This window comes from Primulina eburnea, chromosome 3, assembly GCF_022965805.1.
Source record: "Primulina eburnea isolate SZY01 chromosome 3, ASM2296580v1, whole genome shotgun sequence".
Classification (NCBI taxonomy): Eukaryota; Viridiplantae; Streptophyta; class Magnoliopsida; order Lamiales; family Gesneriaceae; genus Primulina; species Primulina eburnea.
In genome coordinates, this window is record NC_133103.1 from 3783447 (window position 1) to 3807380 (window position 23934).

The window sequence follows — 23934 nt, forward strand, 5'->3', positions numbered from 1 at the left end:
TTAAATGGGGCGCCCGAATCGTGGTGAGTTTGTAGCATGAGCTTATAAGTAGCCGAACAGGTAAATGTCCGAGACATCTTCATCCCGGGCTATTATAAACCCGGGCTTTCTGACAAGCTCCCGAGTGATTTCTACCCGAGCTACCTTGAAAATAACAATTCACTCAAGTGCACTAATATGAGATACCTTATGGTTGACAATCATTACTATCAGAATCACATGAGTTTGGCGTGTCAGAAAAGTTGTCAGAACTAGAGTATGTTCAGTCATCTTGTCCTAATTAGTAAGTTGACACTGAAAACAAGGTAATAATGTGCTTCTTTAATATAAATAGCATGTATGATTTATATTCAAGGATCCTTTGGCATATTCATAGATTCACGTATATTCACACATATACAACCATTTTTCATCTTTACCCGCAGACTTAAGCATCGAAGTGGCTACGCTAGACTCCCTCTGACGCTCATTCACGAGTTCATCTTCTTGTTTGCAATATATAGTTGCAACAGCCATATCACCTATCATAGAGATATATCTTCCCCTCATAATTCTCTTAATTGTATAACAAAATCCCTCTTCAAAAGTATCGCAGGTAAAAATATCCAAAAGAAATTTTCATTTATTTATCAAAATATCATAATTAATATTTTTGAAAAATCAAAATCATAGCATGACCAACTTTGAAACTTAGATTAAATTAAACAGAAGATTACAAAAAATATGTAGTTAAGAAACACATAAAACTGATTTTTAAAATGATTACTATTTAAGGTTGCAAAAACACTCTAAATCGATCCGATTTAACAAATTAATTATGAATCCATGCAATTTGACTTACGAGGTAGAAATGAAATCGACAATCATTGTGAATAAAAAGAAATCGATTTTCGATATTTGGAATTGTATGACAAAAAGTAGACTAGTGCAATTAAGCCATTTCTCAAAAAGTCAAAGGTTCGTGTGATAAGGAAATGACGACTTACAAAATTTATACGTACATGTACAGTCGGTCGCCCTCCACGAGACACTCCTGACTTAGTTTCCCAACCAGGAGAACAACATGAGACGAATAATATAGTAATGTTATATTAGTAAATTAATATAAATATGATGATAATATATAAATATATTTCAAAGAAAAAATATGATGATAATAATAAATAAATATATTTGCTCAAAAAAAATATATATATATATAAATATATTTAAAGATGGTAATAATACATGAATGTATATATATAAGGAAATGCCAATGTGCCAAGAGTAGCCAACATAAATTCATAAAGCTGAGAAGGCCTTTTGCAATTCAACCATAATTCAGGGGTAAAAATAAAATTAATCCAAACACTTGTAATTTCCACAGTATATAAGTTAATGAAATGACAAAAGAACCCCTGCCTCCCCACTTTGACTCAAGACTTTGACCTGCTTCATACTTTTCCACGCAACCCCACCCCACCACTACTCTTTCTCTCGTATACTTTTCATGTTCCAGCTGCTTGTTTTCTTGCTTTTTCTGTTAATAATGACAGTCCCTTCTCCTTTTTTCATCAATACTTTTCAATTCTCCTCTTCACACACCTCATGCCCCTTGTCTGTTTTAACTATATTCTGTATGTTTTATTTACTAAGACCATGGACTTGAAGTGTATCTGTGTGCATATATATATGTATATATATATGTGTGTACATGTACAAGGATCAAATGTATGACAAGACAACCTTAAACCCTAAGTCCTGATTCCAATGGACTCCATTTTTCTCTTCGATAAAGGAGACAGGTCCTCTTTCCTTCTACGTATGATTCAATCTGTGGGCAGTTGTTACATCTGCTTATGGTCATTTCCACCCCAATCATACAAGTGAGAAGGATCTCCGATCGATCGATAAAATTGTTTTACGACCAGATATATATTTCTGAATCACCTGACTGATCATCTTACTGTATCATTTTTTTCTTACAGTTTGTTGTCGTTCCTGGATGGAATCTATCAAGAAATAAGCAGCCAACAGCAGAGCTCGTCGTCTAGAAGCCTAGCCCGGAGGCTTTTCGATGCATATTCTCAGTCGATGAACTATATGGATACCGGGTATGGCATACGCTAGTATTAGACTATGGTGAAACTGAAGGAGTGCGCACAATTTATATAGTTTATTTGTCTTCAAGTTGTCGATTTTAGTTACTACTATCTTTTCTTTAGGCGAATTCCAGGGTTTGCTTTTATGAACCATGTTCCTTACGTGGAGCTAAAGGAGCATGATTTTCAAAGAATGGCATCAAGTAAAGCGCAGCTGGATTTCTATCAAGAAGCTGGAATTAAGGTTTGTGTGCTCACATATATTCATGCGCTGATCATAAGCGAAATTTATGAGTTAAAAAGGTAGTTTTCCGTACGTATATCTGAAAATTTTCATGTTCTGATTCATCTCTTTGTATGCATAGACTGTTGTATTCATGAGTTGTGCCCAGGGAGAGATTGAACTAGGAATGCGCAACGAACCTCGGGTAAGAAAAACAAGTAAAACTTCTTGGTCTAGACCGAGTCTGTCATCATTACATTTGGTGCATGAAATTAATTAAAACCAGTGTTTTTTCTTATCAGCTAGGACTAGAAATTATGAATAATATATTCCAGATCATGGATTTCTCGCAACAAGCAGCATCAGCACTAGGCCCTCAACCAGCTGTGGATCAAAACCGACCCTCATCGTCGTCGTCATCGTTAAGGTCATTATCGTTTGATAGCCCGGAACGATATTCACCTCTCATGTTCAATATTCCCACCTCTTCTGTGGTTCAAGAACTACAAAGAGAAGCAATTATTCAAGAATCCCACATGGAAACTGCTCTAAATTCGGTTCCATTTTTGGCACCAAGCTTGCCATTTTCATCGTCTCACCAGCAAGTCATCCAAGATGCAAGCCAAATTCAAAATTTTCCAATTACGACTAGTGCAGATGCTGCCATGACAAAAGCCATTCTTGCTGTTTTATCTTCTTCTTCAACTTCTCCGCCCACTCAGAATATTGCACCAAATTTCAAAGTCAGTCCTGTAAGCCAAAATGCTACTCCATTTCAAAGGTATCGAATGGCTTTAGCCCCCGTTGCAGCTCGTAATCGTAAGAGTAGCATGTTTAGAAGAGCTGTTGTTTTCTACAGAAGCTTGCATTCAAAAAGAAGTCGAGAGTTGGCGATTCAAGAAAATCGGCCTACCCCTGCTCAGTTGCACCACATGATTAACGAAAGGAAACGCCGCGAAAAGTTAAATGAAAGCTTTCAACTTCTAAGATCATTAATCCCCGTAGGATCAAAGGTACGTCTGATTCAAGTAAAATAGAATTGATTTCTTTTAACATATCATCAAATTCTGATTCCATCTCCAAAAATGAACGAAAGGGTTTTTTCCTCTCTACAGAAGGATAAAGCTTCTGTTCTTACCAGCACTACGGAGTATCTAAGTTCATTGAAATCTAAAGTGGAAGAACTCAGCGAAAGAAACCAGATATTGGAGGGGCGGCTTTTGAATCGAAAAGAACCTATAATACAAGAATCTTTGGAGGGGCCTTCATTTTCTTCTTCAGTTCAAGAAAGGGTAAATGTTGAAATGAATCGTGTTCCAGAATCGACATCAGAAGCAAGAATCTTGGATTTGAGTGTTACAGTACGAGGAGAAAGCAGAATGTTGGATTTGGTTAGTGCGATTCTGGAGTTCCTGAAACAGCAAATGAATCTTACCTTGATGTCTATTGAATCTAACGCAAGAATGGCGGAATCAGATTCGGTGCATGCCTTGGTTTTGAGACTGAGAATTGAGGTACGTCGATGATTATTTTGTGAATTTGGTGGCTTATTGCATGGCTTATAATTCATAAATGTTATGCAATATTTAATAGTAATGATTACTTTGTTATAATAAATATATACATATAAATACATACATATATTTGTATGATATAATATAATTTTGAATAATTAAGTTGGTTTATTTTGAAATTTTATAACACTAAATTACATATCATAATAATAAAAATCATTTTTACTATGCAAAAATAAAAAATATTAATAAATTAAATTAGTTCGAAATATAGCATAGTTAGTTTCGAGGGTAGTAAAACTAATTTTTTTGAAAAATAACATTTCCCGGCCCAAGCAAATACCCTCGAAGGGTTTAATTTTTAACAAAATTGATCCAATTTATTTTGCTAACTATCTCATAAGCTTAAGTGGCATTCGTACACAACCCCGAAATAATGTATACTGTGTAACACCGATTTGCGAATAAACATAAACATCAATATGTAAATCATTAAAAATCGTGTTTCTAAAACTTTATAAAATTAATCCGATTGGCGTTATCACAAATTCTTAGCCGCCGGCACCATTAAAATAAATATGTATATATATGTATATATATATATATACACACATATATATATATACATATTTTTACGCACATGCAGATTATTCTTTATTCAATCATTTGACTGCTAAAATATAATTGAGATGAAACCATATAAATATATAGATATCAAAGTTGAGAATTTCTTGTTTGATTTTCTTGTCCTCAGGGAGATGAATTTGACGAGTCTAATTTCCAAGAAGCCGTGAGAAGGGTTGTTGATGACTCAACATATTGACAAAGTTACCCCCAAATATTCTATATTTAGGTACATGTCCATATCCACACATACACACACACACACATATATATACATACATACATACATACATACATACATACATACAAGTCCTACTCAAATTATGAAGGTTCGGATGTAAAATATGATATTTTCTGGTATATTAAGTATAAATAGCATTATAATCCAGCATTCCAATCAAAAAAGAATTCCTTTTTACCAAAATTAATTAGCGCACTGTGGAAAATCTTGGTAGCCAACTCTTTTTTGATAGGCATATACTAGAAAATATCAGATTTTATATAGAGACTTCAATTTATTAATAATTTGAGTAAGAAATTTTATATTTAACTTTGTAATTTGTCTTATCAGAAATTTATCTACCTATCTCTATCTCGTGTGTACCCATTTAAATAAATATTATTTCTTCAAAGTTATATGGTATACAAATCTTGTCTTTTTTATATTTTATTTATCTCTCTATATCTATATATTTAATTTAACAAATAAATTATATCACCGATTAATTTAAAATATTTTATATTTTTTTTTCATAATCTAGACAAAAAAGATACAAAAGGCTGATTCTCGACTATTATCAATTAAAAGATCCTGTTTACTAATATATATTAAAGAATCGTACTGTATGTAACTTAGGTTAAAAAAATTGCTTTTTGATTAATCAAATGTATATGTAATCAAAAAAATGCAATATAGTTTTAAAAACTTCAATCACATTAATTTTACATTATAGTCCCAATGTTGAGATAATTGTATTTAAATATATAACTTATTTAGGATATGGACTTTCAATTTTTTTTTAATATAAACGTAAAATAATCTCTCAAGCAGAAAATGTTAAAATGCTTATTTATATAATAAGATCTGCAGTTACCTGAATCAAGATTACTATTTAAGATTATTGGAAGGTGGTTTTTCTCTACCATTATATAAGTGGCTTTTAGAATATATTGTTAAATAATCTTATAATAATATATAATCATCATATATATTATTTTCATTAGTAATTTCATCTTATATTTGTTTATTTGCAATGTTGATCTTATACATTGTTAAAATTGGTTTTATTCAATTTTTTAAAATTTTTGTCATTTTAATTCTTTTTAATTAGTAATGTAGACATAAAATTGTACACATGAGTGTCACACGATCACATTAACGTCAAGTCAGCATTACGACCGAGAAAGAAACAAAATTGGAAGAGGAAGAAAATTAAACAAAAAATTCAAGATAAAGGACTAAAATTAAAATTTGACAACACAAAGTACTAAAATCGTAATGTGAAAAACTTGCATAATCTAAATTACAATTTTCCAATTAAAATAGAAGTTATTTCCAAATCACTCAACTTATCGATGGCGTAATGTCGTGAAGCCTTCTATATTATAAGTTCTTATTTCTCTCACTTTCACGCTCTTTAATTTTTTCCCTCTTTCGATTCAAACTATTTAATAATTAACATATTCATAAATATTTATATTTTTATATTATTTTTCTTTCATTTCAAATTAAAATTAATTATATATCATTTAAAATGTCAATTTGAAATTTTGAATTGTATGTGTATATCAAATTCTTTTGTTGCCTATCTTGACTGACAATAAATTTATGGGGACCAATTAGAATCACATCAAATGAAAGGAACAGAAGGCCATATTCAATGATGGTCAAATGTCAAAACACTAACATTTCTTTTGAAAATCGCTTTCATGATTAATTTACGTTTAATTGTATCATTTAATAACCTTTCGTAGGTTTCTAATTTGGAATAGTTTTTTCTTTTATATTGTATCTTTTAGAGTGTTCTATTTCTGTCTTGATTTTGAAGAGAAAATTAATGGTCAACAAAACTGTTGTTATTTTCTTTTCATTTTGTGTTTTGGTATTTTATTGTATATTAAGTACGGATGATGTCGATGTAAAAGAGTAAATAGTTTTGAAGTTTTCCAACAACAAAATTACACTTAAAATCGAGTTGATTTGATTAGAAAGGGTGAAGGGCAATAAATATGTATGAAACAAGTTGAGCCCCCCCACTAGATCTTATATGTTTGTATGTTTGCGATTTTAGTTATATGTCGATTTTTTGTTGGCAAGTATAGAAGCCAGTAGTCGGCATTCATATATGGGTTTTCTCGTAATGCTAAAAATTAAACTAAGGATCTTCTTTCTTTTTTCTTTTTTTTTTTTGTAGCAAAATCATATCATCTCATCTTTGTGGTCAGCTGCAGTTGGCGATATGCCCACTTCCAGAAGTTGTCTCAATGAAATACCAAAAAGACGATTTTGAAAGAAAAAGGGGTGATGTGTTTGTGGCAGGAAGCAAATTGACTAACTGCCCAGATTCGAAGCGTTCATACATGAATTTTGAATCAAGATCACCTTGGAAAAAAAGTTGGTGACAACTAACCCAAATTAAATTTTAAGAGGTAAAAAATATATAGTTCGACTCAATCACTCTAATTATAACCTATCTTTGTACAATCCATAAAAATCGGATAACCTATCTTTGCTCTGAGGTGTATAAATTGTAAACTCTACCATTATAATTTTGGTCATAATGCAAGTCAAATCTTTATAAATACTAGAATAATCCAAAATTATGATTGATGACGGCTAAAAAAATAAAAACTAGGCCATTTTATGCATACATGTTATTTTTAAAACTTTAAATTAGTTCTTTTGGTATCATTAATACATGAATTTTGAATCAAAGACCACCATTCTTATACATAAAGTCATCGAAAGCTTAACATCCTCGATAAAGGGCGCGTGTTTTTATCTATAACTTAAAAGCAGCCAGACGAACAGTACTAAATATCACAGCCATTTCAACAGAAAACAAAATTAGACGATAAACAGCTGATATAAAAATGGCAGTCGTAAATTAATTGCCTTTGATAACTTTTCTTAACCATTAACATTGCTGAATATACAACAGAGAACATTTTTAACATACAAAAACTCGGGCCGAACATCAGAAACGGATGATTGGAAGTAAATCATACAACCATACAATCAACCGGTTACCTGCTTGTCCGATTTTGTGGACAAGTAAAATTTCGACCGAAAGACCTGAAACATCAGGTATCTGGGATTTTACTGTCACTGTGCAGTTCAAGACTTCAGCACCTGACAACGAAGAATACTGCGGGTAAATTGGTTGCAAGACTTGTCCCAAAATTTCTACTGATCTTGGCTTGCAGATGTCTATCCATGATTAGAAAAGGATTAGACGGGAAAAGCAGAACTTGCACAGCAATATAAGCTAAAAAAATCGTTATTTCATCTTCTTGATCAAGAATAACCTTACAATTTCATGCCTGAACAGCAGTAACAATTTCTTCATCAGTCGAGTCAGATGCAGCAGCATCTTCAGTGATCTCTCCACCTATAGCTCCAATTACAGAATCATTTGTGGCATCTGGTTCAACGTCAATGAGTTTTTCCCTAAGCAACTTCATAAGTTCTTCCCGCCCACTTTCATTTGCAGACAGATAACTCTTCAAAGCTTCCTTGCCATGAAAATTTTGACCATTCATGTTAAAGAATGAACCAGATTTTACAACGAACTTGTATTTGCATCCTAAGTCTATCAACTCCGATTCACGACTAATTCCTTTGCCAAATTCGAGCTCAAACTCGGCAGTTCTGAATGGAGGTGCATGTTTGTTCTTTACAATCTTCACATGAACTTGGCTTCCTATAGCCTACAGAAGAAAAAATCAACTAAAAATTAAAATACACTTACAATTGAATCATTGCAAAGTGCTCTTTAACTCTTATCACTCTAAGATAGCAAAACCAAACACAGTGTCTTGCAGTGAACTTTATTTTTTTTTCCCAAACGTAAAGTGCATGAACAAGCAAAAGTTGAGAAAAAAGAGAGTTGGAGAGAAAACAAAAGGCCAAATAAGTTGTTCATTCTTGTTCAACATCAAATGGCCAAATTGATGGAAATGCTAATATCAGATAGTATTCAAGAGGAAGCTATCCAGTTTATCATATAATTATACGGGTATTGTTTTGTTTAGGAACGTAGGATGACAATGTAGAACTTCTGGTAAAGTAAATTGGAAGTGCAATTTCTCTCCAGAAGCCATATTCCACAGATCGAATACAATTGTTTACAATTAAAAATAACTTATTCAGAAAAAGAATAAAAGCACCAAAAATTAAGAGTTTATATTGTTATGCGCATTGCAAAAGGGACAGAAAAACAGACCAATTAACCAAGATAAATGTGAGGACGAGATAATCATTCCATTTTATTTAGATGCAAGATATTCGTTACTACAAAAACTTTTGTATGAGCTTCCAAGGTATTGACATATGAGCAAGCTGCATACCTCTTCTCCCTTCTTGACAAGGCCTGTTCTCTTAATATTTAGACGTACTGAAGCATAAAACTTCAAAGCATTTCCACCACAAGTAACTTCAGTGGGGCCGCCAAATCCAAAGGTAGACAACTTGGATCTTACCTAAAATTACATATAATTCATCAAGGATGTAGAAAGAAAGAAATTGAAGGGAAAGGACAACTGGAAGGAAAGGGGATTGAGCTAACCTTATCTAACTCATGGCACAAAGTAAAAGTAGAAAGTGGACGAGATATTAAAAAGCGTGTCAAGCTCATGAAATTAAGGACAAATATGCTGCATGACAAACTAAGATCACAAAGAGAAAATGAGTATTAATGGGAAAGTTGTGAAGAATGCAACAAGATGCACAGAAAATGTGGATGAAAATTATTTTCTGGTTTATTAACAACAAAAAGGCAACACATTTGAGTAAAAACACATTCAAGGATATATGGCAATAAAGAGGAAGACAGCAGCAAAATAAATAAAAAAAGTTTCGCAATAAAAGTTTACAGCCTTTGCCTGATTTGTAAAAATTAATATTGTCTGTGAGAGTGACAGAGAATGGCTCAATTTCCGAAGTGCCTGGCTCATAAGTCTAGCTTGCATTGCCATGTGTGCGTCCCCCATTTCACCATCAAGTTCACCTTTAGGGACCAGGGCAGCTACCTACAAAATGAAACTAGGAAAAATAAATGGCATCACAAAAGATTTCCAATTTCTTCGTGAAGTCTTTCGATGACATTATAAGCAGGAATCACGTCTTACTTACACTATCCACAACAACTACATCGACTGAACCACTTCGGATCAGGGTATCCACAAGACTGAGAGCTTGCTCACCACAATCCGGTTGTGACAGAAGTAAGTTTTTAGTGTTTACTCCAATTGCCTCCGCTAATGCTGGATCAAGTGCATGCTCAGCATCCACAAAGACACAATAACCTAGAAAAGGACAAAAAAGGTAGAGAAACAAATTTTGTCAATAAAACAAGCATTAGGGAAGTTAAAAGGAGGCAAAATGACCAACCTCCATGTTTTTGTGCCTCGGCAATCACATGGAGAGCAAGAGTTGTTTTCCCAGAAGCCTCTGGACCATATATCTCCACAACGCGCCCCTATGGTAAACATCATTACATAAATTTAAATATAAAAATTGCCGACAAAAAAATGATCTCACGCTTTTAGCTGCCTTGTACGAATGTACGGGTGTCCTAATATATGTTCATTGACAAAATGTTCAAGAAGGTTTACACTCACATTATGTAGCCCATAAGTAATACTATATATATCAATAACATCTCTTCAAGGTTAAATGCAGAGGATATACTCTTCAAGGTTAAATGTAGAGGATCTACATGAAGGGCATAATCAATAGCTTACACATGAAGGGTCTAGAAAAACCATACAAATAGATTAGTTATACCTGTCCACACGATACTATAATAAAATCTGAATAAAATGGAGAAATAAATTTTGAAAACAAAAGCACGTAGAAGATAATTGACTGGACCCCCATGAAGGAAAAGAGAATACAATGTGAAAGTTAACAAATTTTAACCTTCCCTTGGCAGTGTACGAGGGAGTGCTCACCACATTCAAAGGTTTTGTAACTTACACCACATACCCAGCTGCATGATAATAAGATCCAAAACCATGACTCCTATACAAGGAGGATAGGGCAGTGTGCAGATAATACAATTTGAAGTTCTTTAACAAGTTTTCAGGCATGGACATCTTTTTTACGTATAATACCTTTGGAAGTCCACCTATTCCGAGTGCAATATCCAAGGCAAAGGATCCGGTGGACACCACTGGAGTATGCTTAGGAGAGACAGACCGCCCGAGCCACATAATGGATCCTTTTCCAAATGATGCAATGATCTGATCCAAAGCAAGCTTCAGAGCTAAATCTTTCTTGGACATATTTTCTTCACCAGAATCACCATTGTCTGACTTTGATTTTCTTTTACCTTCATGCATACAGAGCAGCATCAACTCACTTAGGAATCTTTCAAAAAAGAAAACAAGATGAATATAAACAGATTAATGCAAGAAAACCTTGCAAGAGGACCAAAAAGAACTGTAGGAACCCAACACAAAAGCTTACTAATATAGGAGAATACAATGGGCTTATTTCCTTAAAAAACCGTATTCATCATTGCCAACCAAGTACTGTGCTATAAGTTGGTAAAGCCATAACTGATCTTGTAAAGCTCAAGACAGATATTCGTTGGATTTATATGATTGTGAATAAGAGTGTACAAGAACAACAATCCTGAAACATCGAGATATCAGATCAGGGTATGGAAGAAAGTCGCATCATCGATCATCTAACTACAAATGGTGGAGGAATGGATGAAAATGTACGTGAAGAAGAAATTGCACTAAGCATACTCAATGATAATGTTCACATTGTACTATATAATGAAAGAAGAAAGACATCTTCGTCTATGGGAAAATTACGTGTAAAGCATGAACAATTAATTTTATCCAACTTTTCAGCTTATATAGGTGACTCGGACAATTGAGAACATAATCGCTCAGTTAAAATGTAGGCACACACACATTCAAATATTCCTGGACATATCAATTAGTAATCAAACATTCATTTAATTACTTCAGCCACTAGTCCACTCTATACTTATTTGGCAGTGTCCCATGTATATAAACATAAATCTGAAGCAAGTAAAAAAGGAAACACTGACTTTGATATCAACAACTTTGATGCAATATAGTGATCGAATTTATCAAAGATGCAATTGTTATTAAGTGGGCACAGAAGACATCAATATATGCGATAAACAGTCAATTAGAAAAATCCCAGTACCTTTTGTAGAAATGTTGCATATATGAGTGGATGTTTTCAATATTCCCTTTCTATATTCCTGAAAAATCAATAATAAGAAATTTAAGAATGCAAAGGGCATTTCTGTTTTTCCTGGAAACTGAAAGGACAATCTCGAGGAACTGCTTAACAACAAAACAAACCAGCAGGCGACCCCTCCCCCAAATCCCCATTCCGACAGACATAAAGAAGAGCAAGCACGCTTTGGTGTGTCGAAAAACAGGCCGTAGAATATAGATTCATTGAAGCTGATGAAACAAACCCAAATTTCAAATTGCAACTTCATAACATAAAATCAAACATGTGTTTCCAGTTCTAAGCAAGAAAATCCAAAAAATGGGAGAAAAAAATACACACGCACCAGCACATAGTAAAACGCCCCCTTTCTAACAAGCCCTCGAGCAAAGAACCGGGTTTGAACGTGAAAAATATTTTATATGACCACATGGGCCCCTCAAAACAAAACACAAAAAACTTCTCATTTCTAACCAAAACTCCAGCGTCATATCGAAAAGAAACAGAATGAAGTGAACAAACACAAAGCTTGTAAGTAGGAAAAAAACCTGTAATTGCGGAAACAGGCATCGCCTAATACAAGAAACGTTTTGAAGAAACCTCGCCATTCCGAATTCCAGCTCAAAATAAAAATAATGATAGGGCAAAAAATCCCTACGCTTTTGTGTTAACCCGCTCTCCTCAAAAACCCTGTAATTTCACTACGAGAGAGTGAAAGTGGAAGAAGAGGGTTTTAGGGTTTTTGAGGGGGTTTTCCCTCCTTTTTCAACTCCTCGTTTATGGAGACCAAAGGAAACATTTAATTGAATTATTATATTTAATCAGTGGCCCGTGCGGGGTGTCTCTCTCCATCCCAATTTTGTAGTTTTAAATTATATAATTAAGTTGATTTATTTAAACATTTTGAATAATATTTCTGTCAAAAAAACATTTTGAATAATATTAAATTATTTTTATTCAAAATGTTGAATAATAGTAAATTATGACATCGGACTTATAGTCCAGTTGATCTCAGGTGTTATCCTTTCTTTTTGTACTAGGGTTCGAATATCCCCTCCCCTTTGTACTAAAAATAATAGATATATATATATACACATGCATATATGATGGTAAATTATATAGCCTTTTAAATTTTAATTAGCCAATAGAACCAATTATAGAATTTAATTACACGATGTGAATGCGATATTGAAATTGAAAAGGGATGGATGGATGGATGCTCATCAATCATATATAGTTTGAATCCCTTGCTAGTAGGACACTATTCATGATGTGGACTTGGAGAATAATGTTTTGTACCTGTGATTTATAATAGTAAAATATTCCTTACGAGTGATAAAAAAAATTATTTAGGATATAAATGTGGTCGACTTAAAAATTTATACGAGATGGTCTCTTGTTATAATTATCAGAAATGATTTGTAAGAGTTTATACTAAGTTTGATTTGATGATTAAATAAGAATACTAAAGTGGAATTTAGAGTCCTTGAAACGGTTGATCGCCATTATAACAGTAGAATAAATGTTGGAAGAGAAAAAAATCAATTACATGTTTAATATTTCTGATAAATATTTGGGAGTGGTTATGAATAGAACAGCTAATCATTAGTAATTAAATACTGTATAAAGTTATATAATTTTAGAAATATGTGAGTCATCTCTTGTTTTTCTATGATCACAATGTTGTACGACGGGGTCTCATCGTGGATGTTCTTATTATGTTTGTCATGTGAGTTACCTTTTGGTTCATGTGGGCGGTATGCGTGGAGCATGTGAGCCACTTCTTGTTTTCAAAGTGATGTATGATAAAGATTGTAATTGAATTATAACATTCTATTTGTATATGAATTTATCATTTGTTATTGCGAAAACTCTTGTCGTTATCCACAAATTAATAGATGGATACATGAATGCGCCGAATAATCCGTCTTCAAGTAATGATCCAAATGACGAGGATGAATATATAGAAAACGCAGGAAAGATTGTCAACGAAGAAGACAATTTTGAGGCATCGATTTGCAGGGTTTGAATATGTAATTACTATATTTTTAAACTTCAATTAATGGTGTCAGATAGTGTCTTGAACAAAGTTTGTATTCGGAACTTATGAAATATATGTTGATTTAAGTAAAAATATTTTTTTTATGTAAAAAGTATATATATAATATATGTTAATTTGAGTTAAAAATATTACTTCAGTATATATATTGATCGGACTGACATGTATCCCAAATATATATCTGTGAGCCAGTTGAATAAGAGACTTACTCATTATTAAAAATAATATTTAATTTCGAAATATATGGACTACAATGGAGTTTTTCCTTTCTAAAACTCATGTAAAATTAAGTAAAAATTTGAATCTTTAAGCACATAAATAAACTAATCAATCCTTCATTAACTACTTATGCGCGAATAGAGCTGCTTTCAACCAGCCCAATTAATATGCGATCCAAGTTTGGTATTACGTAATGACCAGGTTTAAGGGAACAAAGTAAAAAAAAAATAGTTTGAAGTCAACTTTGTAAAATTTTAAAAACTTTAGTAGGTATTTTGTGAGATGATCTGTCGATATTTAGAATAGTAAATAATATTTTTGAAATAAAAAATAAAATTCTTTTATTAGTGACTCAAATAAAATATACAACTCACAAAATTGACTTGTTATATCATCTAAAAAAAATTATTTGTATAAAAACTTTAATAATTTAAGGTAATTTTTTTGTTTCTTTTATTGTTTGGTTGCAATAATTAATTATTTACGTAAATCATTTATTTATTATAAAATATAAATCATTATCTTATTTCAAAATTAATTAATTTTCATAAGTATTATTATTTATTTAATATTATTCAAAATCTCATTTAAATATTTTATAGATCGCATTATTTAACATTGTTGGTTGGAGACGCGGGGACTGACCGTGCTGGTTCTTCAACAAATGGCGGCGTTCCGATGGAGAACCCGAGGCAGTTTCCAACCCTAAAAATGTCCGAAGCCACCGTCCTGCCGTTCTCGCCTCATCTCCGAAGGCCAATACGCAGCCGGACGTACTTCAATCTCATCCAACTTATCTCTCACTTCCAGACCGACATTTCTCAACTTAACGGTGATTTATTATTTCTCTCGGGCATTCAATTTTGTCACTTCGTTTTTCATACTGGACTTGTTTGATGTTTAGCGGATTGAAGTAGATCAGGGAAAAAGAAGAATTTGCTCTAGTTTTCGTCTGGATTTGTGTTCCTTCGATCGAAGACAAGTGATCGTTTTTTTTTTCGACTTTTTAGACCAGCAGGAATTTTAAAATGTTGCGATGTAACATATTACTTGCCCTGGTTTATTTAATGTCTCATTTTTTTAATATTCTGTAACTCAAGTAGAAAACATGGAACCCTGTCAAGCTTCTTGTTACCGGACGTGCGTTTATTTGTACATCAAACGGTTGAATTATTTCGAAAGGTGGAAATTTTTTCATGCTGCGTGGACTTGTCACTTGCTTGGTGAAATTTTAGTAGTAATATGATTCCTGCTTTTTGTTGTGCGAAGGTTCTGGTAAAGGTGATGGTTTAAGGCGAGGGAACTCTGAAAATATCCAAATTAATCACGGTGAGTTGAAGTCAGCTGAATTATTAGTTCCTAATGATATCTTAGTTCAAGGAACTGAAATCTATAAAAGCATAGCAATTGTTGGCTTTCAGGATGAGATTTTGATGATGAACGAACCACAGTATCAGAATTGGGTTGTGCAAACTTAGTAACAGATGGAGGGGAGGTAGTCACACGATCAGATAGTATGAGTAGTGGGGATTTGTTGGCTGGTGGAAACCTGCATGTTGATTGTGCGGTTCAGATTGCCAAAGAGCAAGAAATTCTGGATAATGTTCATGTTGGTTCAATGGGACAGCTGACATGGACAACAAATTCTCTATTGCTGATTTCTCTGAAGTTCTTGACTCTTGTTTTGGTGGAGATATGGTTTCTGAATCATCAAAATGGGGAAACAACAGCAAAGTGAACAACTTTGCATTGGAGGTGAATACCTTCGAAGATTTTGAGCATCAAGTGCAGCTGAAACAGATGGAATTGGAGAAGCTTGTATCTACATCAGGCATGGATGAAGAGATTGAAGAAGGGGAAATATATGGAGAACTGGGGTCTGTGATATGTCAATTGATGATTGATCCGTTATGTATTAATGCTGCATCATTGGGAAGGATATCCATACAGACTTCTGAGGACAACGGGTATAAACAAGACTTCACTTGCAAGAGTGAAGACCTGGGGTTTCCACGACGTGATACTTGTGTGATCAAAGAAAATGATCATGTGAAGGTGGAACATAGAGCATCGTCCAGGCCATCACTAGATATTCAGTCCCAAAGCTCTGCTGTTGATGATGGAATGGAGACTCAAGGATTTGATGCTATACCCAATTATTTGGAAAGTTTACCTCTGACTGAAATGATCCTCGAAAAGCGTATTAATGACGATCCAATTTCTGCCATCACCAAAAAGGTATGATATGTTTGTTATGCATTTTCCTTTTTTTTGCATGATATAGTTTTTAGATTCTTGATGCAACAGTATAGTTGCATCTTTAAATCATTGTTGTATTATTGTGTATTCTCACAGGAGTAATCGAAATTGTAATGCAAGATCATGGAACTTTTAGTGGGAACTGGGAAGAATTTTGCGGGTCTTACCCTTGGGGTAAATTTACACCACCAATTTAGTTTAAAATAACAATTTTTATACCATTGACCCAGTAAATTTTCCAGTCAATATAAGCAGTTTTTGGTGTTTGATTTTAATACACGTCCCAATAAAGGTGGCTAGGGCAATGTTTAAAATCTTAAGCTGTAGGAATTTAGTGCTATTTGTTTTTTACTTTTTAGCATACATTAGTAAATTGGCACTTTATTTCTCTGAAATTTAGATGATACTTGGGGTATGAAATGCTTTTCTCGTGTAAACTTCTTGATATTGCAACAGGATATTACCAGATTTGAAATTCTTATATCTTATTTTGTGCAGTTTGTTTTGTTTTGGCTGACAGTTTGCTGTAGAGTAGGTCTGAAATTATTTAGAGGTGTTTACTATTTCATCCTGGTGGTTGGACTCTTTAGATTCGGATTTTTAATAACTCGACTTTACCTGTAGGAAATTCAAATTTTTGTCTCATTTTAATAGGGTGACCGGTGATGTTATAGTGGTATTTCCACTTTTTACTCTTCTTAAATGTAGTTTTTTTGGGAGTTTCATAAAGAGTTGAGACTGCACCAATGAGGGCACAGAGACAAACACCAGTCTCTTTTTTACTCTTCTTAAATGTAGTTTCTTTCCGGAGTTTCATAAAGAGTTAAGACTGCATCAATGAGGGCACAGAGACAAACACCAGTCTCTTCTTTGTTCCTTCATTACAGCGCTTGAATAAACAAAGGAATGTAAACTTAGAGTCAGAGAAATAAAACTAGGTGCTGGAATGCGAGAAAGGGCAAGTTGTTCTCTTCATTCATCTTTGATGAGATTCCTGAAACTGTTGTCAAATATGATTTGTTATAAGCAGTTGAGAATTTAAGAAAATAGAGAATTTCAGCACTGATGGACTTCAAATTATAAGCCATTATTGAGATGTAATATAAACTAATCGCTATCATCTCAAGGCCGATGACATTTGGAGATCCTAATACAGGAAGGAGATGGCAGAACAAATAAAAGAAAGAATGGTTCTTCAGCCAAGGAAAGAAATGCTGAGAAAAAGATTTGTAAAAGGAATATATAAAAGCGAAAGAAATAAATGTGGTTTGCATATATTAGCTTAGCTTGATAGGTGTTTCCTAATATGTAATTTAGCACAAAATGTTACTTGCAGAAAAGAAAACGAGCAGAGAAGAACAGAAAGCTTGGTATTAGAAGATTAAAGCTGCAAACAGTTTCAAAGCCAAAAAAGATAGTGTATTGTCGTCACTATTTGCAAGGGAAGTGCCATGAGGTTGTATGTTATCCTCAACCTATGATATTGCTGCGCATCGTAGGGTCATATCTTAGTGATTATACATGCTCCCGTACCTTCATTCCCATGTTAGGAAACTCACATGCACACAATAGACAAGAAAATAATTTCTCAAAACTGGCTCTTATATAGTTCATTTTGGTTTGTACAGGGTGAGAAGTGCAAATTCTCCCATGACACCACACCCTTGACAAAATCTAAGGTATGACTTTGCAACTGCTATGTTTTTGTAATATACATATCTGCATGTGGTTTGACAAAGTCTTATATCATGCTGGGGTTCAAGAGCATGCATCCTTATCTTTCAGGTTGGTCAGTCTATGGGCAAGGTTGAAGTTAAATAAGAAAGTGTGATTGAAGGATGCATAAATTCAATGCTTTAATACCTTGAATTTCTGATGGGGAAAAACCAACATGTTTTCCAAAAATCGGGTTTTAGAAATTACTCACCTGAACCAAAATGTGGATTCATGGTTTGTAGAATATCTATTGTATGGATCAATTCATTCGAGCGATTGATGGTTTATATCTTTTAAAGAATGCCTATCTTATATCTTACAGCCGCGCGGTCATTTTGCCCGCAACTCTTGCATGAAAGGAGATGACTGCCCATACGACCATAGACTATCCAAGTATCCATGCAACAATTATACATCAATAGGATTTTGTCATAGAGGTGCTGACTGCCTATTTTCACACGAGGTAATATTTCCTTTTGTAAATTCTAGTTTGTTAAGGTGCGATCACACTTGTCTCTTGCTGTCTACTACAGTAATTCGAAGTTTAGATGTGTTTTTACCGAGTTTTCAAACTAACATGGTCTCAGATACCGGAAAACCAGATTCTATCCATGACGCATGATGCCTTGAAGTCTGAGTTGAAATCTGAGCAGTGTAAAGGGCCGGACAAAGCAGGCTCTTTCACAGCATCAATAGTCAGTAGGCCTGAAGTGAAGTTTTTACCCCAACTATATAACTCAAACTCCAGTAATTCCTCAGACATTCTCACATCCCATCAGAAAGACAATGCTAAACTCTCCTCTCCAGGGAAATCCGGTAAGAGCACGGCAAAATTTGTTGCTAAGCCTTTTTCGAGGACAACTGCACATGCTCCTAAAGGAGTTTGCTTTCTTACCGATATCTTGCTTGGTCAAAACCATATGCTCAAACTGGATGAATCAGTCCAAAAATCCGGTGATGCTGTTGAGGTTGCCCATAAAACAAACCCGAAAGTACCAAGCAGCAGTAATAAGTTGAACAAGAAGTCCGAGGAGTTGACTTCAAGGAAACCCCGGGGAGTAAATTTCTTATCTTTTGCTCAATCCTCTCTAGATGATTCGAGTTTCAAGACATTTGAAAACTTCTTTTCAGATAGATTTAAAGAAGCTGGAATGTTGGTATTGGCTGATTTGGCTGACGGGAAACAAACATGTCCATTGCCCAAGAATGGTGAATTTTTTGAAGATCATGGTCCGACAAGCCGAAATGCGATAAATTTTTCATGGAACTTGAATGGGGAAGCAAATAGAACGCCTGCGACTATACCGTTGTGTAACAATTCTGCGTCACAGGACAAAAATCAACCAGATGATTCATCCTTGGGGGAACCGGATGTCAATAAAGATGGCACTTTTTTTGTCATCAACTGAAGAGAAACCAACTACACCCTGTAATCTTCCTGTTAAATTGCGCCTACTTCCCTTTGGTGGCTCTTGTGATCAATCAGCATCAGCTGGATACCCCCAAACTATATCCAGCTCTTTTAAGACGTCGCTCTTGTCGAACACACCAAGTTTGGTGCAGAAGGCTGTCCAGTCAACATTAGCGTTCGCAGCAAAGTTTGAGTCTGAAATTAATTTAGGACACCATCTTCCATGACCAGAAAATCTCACGTTGATCACTTAATTTCTTGAAGTTTGGGGTGACGTTCATACTCTGAAACTGGTTTTCATCAATCCCCCAGGTTCGAATGTGGGATTGTGGAATCATCAGCAGATGACGTGTTTGAGCAATTTAATGTCGGAGGAAGTGATGAAGTCTGGGACAGGTTGGATGTTGGGCGTGTTTTTTATGCAAGTTCGAGCTCGAATTTGATCAATTGCGCTCAGGATCAGCATGAAGTTTTAAGCCATTATGAGGTCGAGTTTGATTTTGAATAAATATTTCATTTTTCCTGTTTGATTGGTTACGTGAATCTAAAAATTAAATTATGTTAAAGGTTTTATTGATATATATTAAAATTTATATATATTCTATGTGAAAATGTGTTTTCTGCACGTATACATAAACAATTTGTTTTTTGTGACGGAAGGGTAAAGCCCAATTTGAAGTTTGTTACGCTCAAACCGCATACATATTATTTTTGAAAAAGTAGATAAATTCTTATGATATGCGACTTGAGAAATATGATTCATATGAAAATAATAAGAAATCGTATATATTTATTATTTCCATTTTTATGTTTTAAATTTGTCATAATTTTATTGACTCAAATATCGAAAAAAATATACATTGTGAAAAAACAAAATCAAAAGATAATCGATAAATATTGCGAGTCAATGCATGTATGCATTCAACATCTATGTTGTGAAGATTAAATAAGAAAGAGATTTAAATGTGAAAATTTTTAAATCTTCGTAACATCCTGACTTGAAATACAAAAATGAAAGGCCAGGTGTTTTCTCTCTCATTGCTGCCACCTGCGGACCGCGCTTTATCACTGTTGTATGCAGGAGTCATATAATCGGCGTGGTAAAGTGATCACCACAAGAAATGATATATCCAAGTCGTGTGTATGGAGCCTGAAACAGTACTAGCAGCAGAATATGGAGCCAAACCAAGAAAATGATGGAGTAGTGGAGCACGACAACCAGAATGAGCCATTTATATTTCTTGCAGAAAACGCCGACGACGGGGAGGCTCGGGGAAAGGAGATACCGAAGCCAATAGAAAGGATTGGAGAAATGGGGCCACCGCCATTTTTGAGGAAGACGTTTGAGATAGTGAATGATCCCAATACTGATTCTATAATATCATGGGCTAGTACGAGGGCTAGTTTTATTGTCTGGGATCCTATCAAATTTTCTACTGATTTGCTCCCTAAACACTTCAAGCACAACAATTTCTCGAGCTTTGTTCGTCAATTAAGCACTTACGTAAGCATCAGCGGGTTGATCATTTTGGTCTTTTTAGTCGATCGTAACATTACAGTTTCTACGGGTGATTCGTAACGTAGTTTCCTCCAATAATATATTAAGCTGACTTATGCCGCATCCATATGTTTAATGCAATAATTTCTTGCTTGGAACAGATTCATTCTCGGGTTTCCATCTTTCTTGAAGTTAAGGGCCGATGGAAAGACTTTCGTGTATAATATTTGAGTAAAAAATAGGCAAATTGTTTTATTTTTCTTGGAGGACGATGATTTTTAAGACATATATCTCTGTTCTCGTTAAGATAATGAGTTGCATTTTACGATGGTTTTATATTTATTTTGAGATAGCTATTATCTGCATTCTTTATTTCTCGCCGCAGTATTCAGATTGGTTTTGAGAGGGGAAAGTGAAGGAACGATCAATTTATGGAATATTATCCTTCATCAGCATTTTCTAGCACAGTGTCCATTCTTTTCCTCCAATTGTAGCTTTTTCTCTTTCTTAGTGAACGCTTTGAAAATTTATTATACAAAAATTCGTTTTGCTGTTCGTCGTCTTATGCACGACATTGGTCATGTAGATTATGTCTGGTTCAGTACTGTGTAAGGCTTCTGCTACCTTTTCCTTTTGTTTTGGATTGTTGTAAACCGAAGTGCTGCTTTTTTTCTTTCTTTTTTTTTTTTTTGCATTGGATCATGTGTTTTTTATATTTTATTATTTCCGTTTTGCTTGACTGAAGAATAATCTATGTTCAGTGTGTTGTTTGTAAATGTTAAAATTGAATGGAACTTAATGAAACATGATAATTTGCAGAAATTTAGAAAGATTGATTCAGTCAGATATGAATTTGCCAATGAAGATTTTCAGCAAGGGAAGAAGCATTTGCTAAAGAACATCAAAAGAAGAAAGTACGATCCTCAAAGCAAACAAGGAGCTATGCATAACTCGTTGGATTCAACCAAGAATAGGATGGAGGCAGAGCTTGAGAAACTAAGGTCCGAACAAAATTCTACAAATGAAGAGATAATGATGCTACGGAAACGGCAAGAGAGTACACAACAACAGCTGGCTTCTCTTAAACACCGTCTCGACATCACCAAAATGAAGCAAAAAAGAATAATTGTTTTCTTGATGGAGTCCCTGAAGGACCCAAAGTTTCTGCAGAACTTCATTGAGAAAATGAAGAAGAAAAGGGCACTAGAGGTCTTGAAGAAGAGGAGGTTAAATTCTTGTGACTCAGGTGATGATAACTTATTCGAGGCCGAGGCCCTGAAAATCGTCGATGCTGATGATATCAATGATGTTAGTCTTGATGAAAAGACAGTATTATCTTCTGATGAGTCTGGCAGCTATTTATTGGATCACAAGGCCGAAGTTTCCTCCGAAACGAGTAACTTAGGGACGTGCCCTGAAAATTGCTTCTTTTGGGAGAAGCTCGTGGAGGACGATATCATATATCAGAAGCAAGAAGAGATGGTAAAACCCACGAAGAAACAATCTGATCTTATTCTAGAGTTGGAGGATTTAATAGCCAAACCTCCCCTCCATGGCTAACATCCATAGCATAGTTTCAAGGGTAAAAATCCTAATTTCGGCCTCCTCCATATGCTTTTTTCTATACTAAATGAAACATTCTATGATGTAGGAGGTGGAAATAGGAAAAGCCACCACATACTGGTTGACGACTTATTGTCTTGTTCAGAAGAAAGAAGAATCAACAATTGATGGATGCATGGAAGCATAGGCCATAGCTCCTAGATTTCTAGTTTCTTGCTAATTTACCATTTGCGCGCGATCCTAACAATATTTGGGCCTGAGTCTAACTTTTAAAAAGAGACCACCGAATCATAATGTGTACGTGTTCATATTTTTTTCGTTCCATAAAAATTTTCAAATTAAATCAATATGTCAAAGACAATATAAAAAACTAAAGGAATAAAAATATCAAATATGTCCAAAATGATCACTAAGAATCAACCCACCTAACAGTTTTAGAGCTAAAAGTACTAATCAAGTATGTATAATCAAGTTGTCCAGTAATTTCTTTCTCGATCGATAACATAGCCAATCCATTCAATCTTTCTCGTGATATGGTTGATCGGAGAAAAGTTTTGATAAGCTTTATGTTTGAGAAACTTTGCTCTACACTTGCTACTGTGACCGGGACAGTCAACAAGATTTTATAAGCAATATGAACATTTGAAATCCGGATAAGCATTACATCCACCAAAATTTTAGTCAAAAAACGTAGATTATAGATACCATATAAAGCCCCGAAAAAAGTAAAAAACTACAATAAAAAAATTAGAAGCCCGAACAAAGCAAATACAAGAAAATAGATTTACAGCTCCTCACGGGTCTTTCAATCAAACCTAGAGACGACGCAACGACTGGAGTCGATTAAGGCTTGTCTGCAGATGAATATTGGGGAAGATTGGGGAATAAATCGATAACATGCTAAGCAAGTTCAATTTAATAAATATTTGGTTTTAGACTATCTAATAACTAGTATTATATATAATAATTTTTTTTAAAAAAATTTGGGCCCCAAAAAAAATATGGACCTGAGTTGTTGGACTTATTTGCCTCCTAATAAGCACGGCCATGTAAGAGGATGATATAAAGAAAGAAGCAAAACATATTCATCCAAAAGCATCACAACTTTCATCATCGATACTTGTCCGCATCCAACTAAAAATGTTGATACCAGAGCTTTACTCGGGTATTTTCTTGAGTAATTCAAGCTCGAATTAATAACGATTTTTAAACTTTTTTTTTTGGTCAAAATATGTAATTTATAGAAAAAATAAAAATTAAATGATATTGAAAAGTAATAGCTCGATCCCATACGAAGGATGTGGCCTAGTGACATCAAGTGGT

General features: G+C 34.2%; 4 protein-coding genes across 5 annotated transcripts; 3 read left to right on the forward strand and 1 right to left on the reverse strand.

Annotated features, from left to right (window-relative positions):
- The first annotated feature begins 1599 nt into the window (after positions 1–1599).
- On the forward strand, positions 1600–4702 carry LOC140828034 (putative transcription factor bHLH041). The gene is made up of 7 exons (XM_073191002.1): positions 1600–1865; positions 1968–2093; positions 2205–2325; positions 2447–2509; positions 2607–3317; positions 3420–3818; positions 4573–4702. Exons 1-7 carry the CDS (start codon positions 1750–1752, stop codon positions 4639–4641), a joined length of 1605 nt encoding a protein of 534 aa, XP_073047103.1. The 5' UTR covers positions 1600–1749; the 3' UTR covers positions 4642–4702.
- Positions 4703–7509: 2807 nt separating this feature from the next.
- LOC140825457 (DNA repair protein recA homolog 3, mitochondrial-like) lies at positions 7510–12677 on the reverse strand. Of its 2 annotated transcripts, none has more exons than XM_073187243.1 (9): positions 12435–12677; positions 11854–11911; positions 10779–10996; positions 10054–10141; positions 9796–9968; positions 9546–9692; positions 9012–9143; positions 7976–8372; positions 7510–7794 (listed from the first exon to the last, which is right to left on the reverse strand). In XM_073187243.1, exons 1-8 carry the CDS (start codon positions 12492–12494, stop codon positions 7980–7982), a joined length of 1269 nt encoding a protein of 422 aa, XP_073043344.1. In that variant the 5' UTR covers positions 12495–12677; the 3' UTR covers positions 7510–7794; positions 7976–7979. The 2 variants fall into 2 exon arrangements, with proteins under 2 accessions (XP_073043344.1, XP_073043343.1); XM_073187242.1 differs by having other exon boundaries at positions 7510–7872.
- Positions 12678–14790: 2113 nt separating this feature from the next.
- Positions 14791–20143, forward strand: LOC140828651 (uncharacterized). Its single transcript, XM_073191584.1, is given in 9 exon segments — positions 14791–14996; positions 15434–15641; positions 15769–16402; positions 17580–17646; positions 17758–17879; positions 18052–18102; positions 18462–18602; positions 18727–19497; positions 19499–20143. Coding segments are annotated over 9 exon segments (2427 nt in total). The 5' UTR covers positions 14791–14842; the 3' UTR covers positions 19778–20143.
- LOC140825458 (heat stress transcription factor A-2-like) lies at positions 19902–22838 on the forward strand. The gene is made up of 3 exons (XM_073187244.1): positions 19902–20037; positions 20632–21054; positions 21868–22838. Exons 2-3 carry the CDS (start codon positions 20725–20727, stop codon positions 22606–22608), a joined length of 1071 nt encoding a protein of 356 aa, XP_073043345.1. The 5' UTR covers positions 19902–20037; positions 20632–20724; the 3' UTR covers positions 22609–22838.
- Positions 22839–23934: the final 1096 nt, after the last annotated feature.

Excerpts from the sequence above, each read along its gene's own strand:
- LOC140828034 (XM_073191002.1), top strand. The coding sequence starts at position 1,750 with ATGGACTCCATTTTTCTCTTCGATAAAGGAGACAGGTCCTCTTTCCTT. Across the intron at positions 2,094-2,204 it reads ATGAACTATATGGATACCGG|GCGAATTCCAGGGTTTGCTT; the intron begins GTATGGCATACG and ends TCTTTTCTTTAG. Across the intron at positions 3,318-3,419 it reads TAATCCCCGTAGGATCAAAG|AAGGATAAAGCTTCTGTTCT; the intron begins GTACGTCTGATT and ends TCCTCTCTACAG.
- LOC140825458 (XM_073187244.1), top strand. The coding sequence starts at position 20,725 with ATGGAGCCAAACCAAGAAAATGATGGAGTAGTGGAGCACGACAACCAG. Across the intron at positions 21,055-21,867 it reads TTCGTCAATTAAGCACTTAC|AAATTTAGAAAGATTGATTC; the intron begins GTAAGCATCAGC and ends GATAATTTGCAG.
- LOC140825457 (XM_073187243.1), bottom strand. The coding sequence starts at position 12,494 with ATGGCGAGGTTTCTTCAAAACGTTTCTTGTATTAGGCGATGCCTGTTT. Across the intron at positions 11,912-12,434 it reads GCCTGTTTCCGCAATTACAG|GAATATAGAAAGGGAATATT; the intron begins GTTTTTTTCCTA and ends TTGATTTTTCAG. Across the intron at positions 10,142-10,778 it reads GAATAGGTGGACTTCCAAAG|GGGCGCGTTGTGGAGATATA; the intron begins GTATTATACGTA and ends TGTTTACCATAG.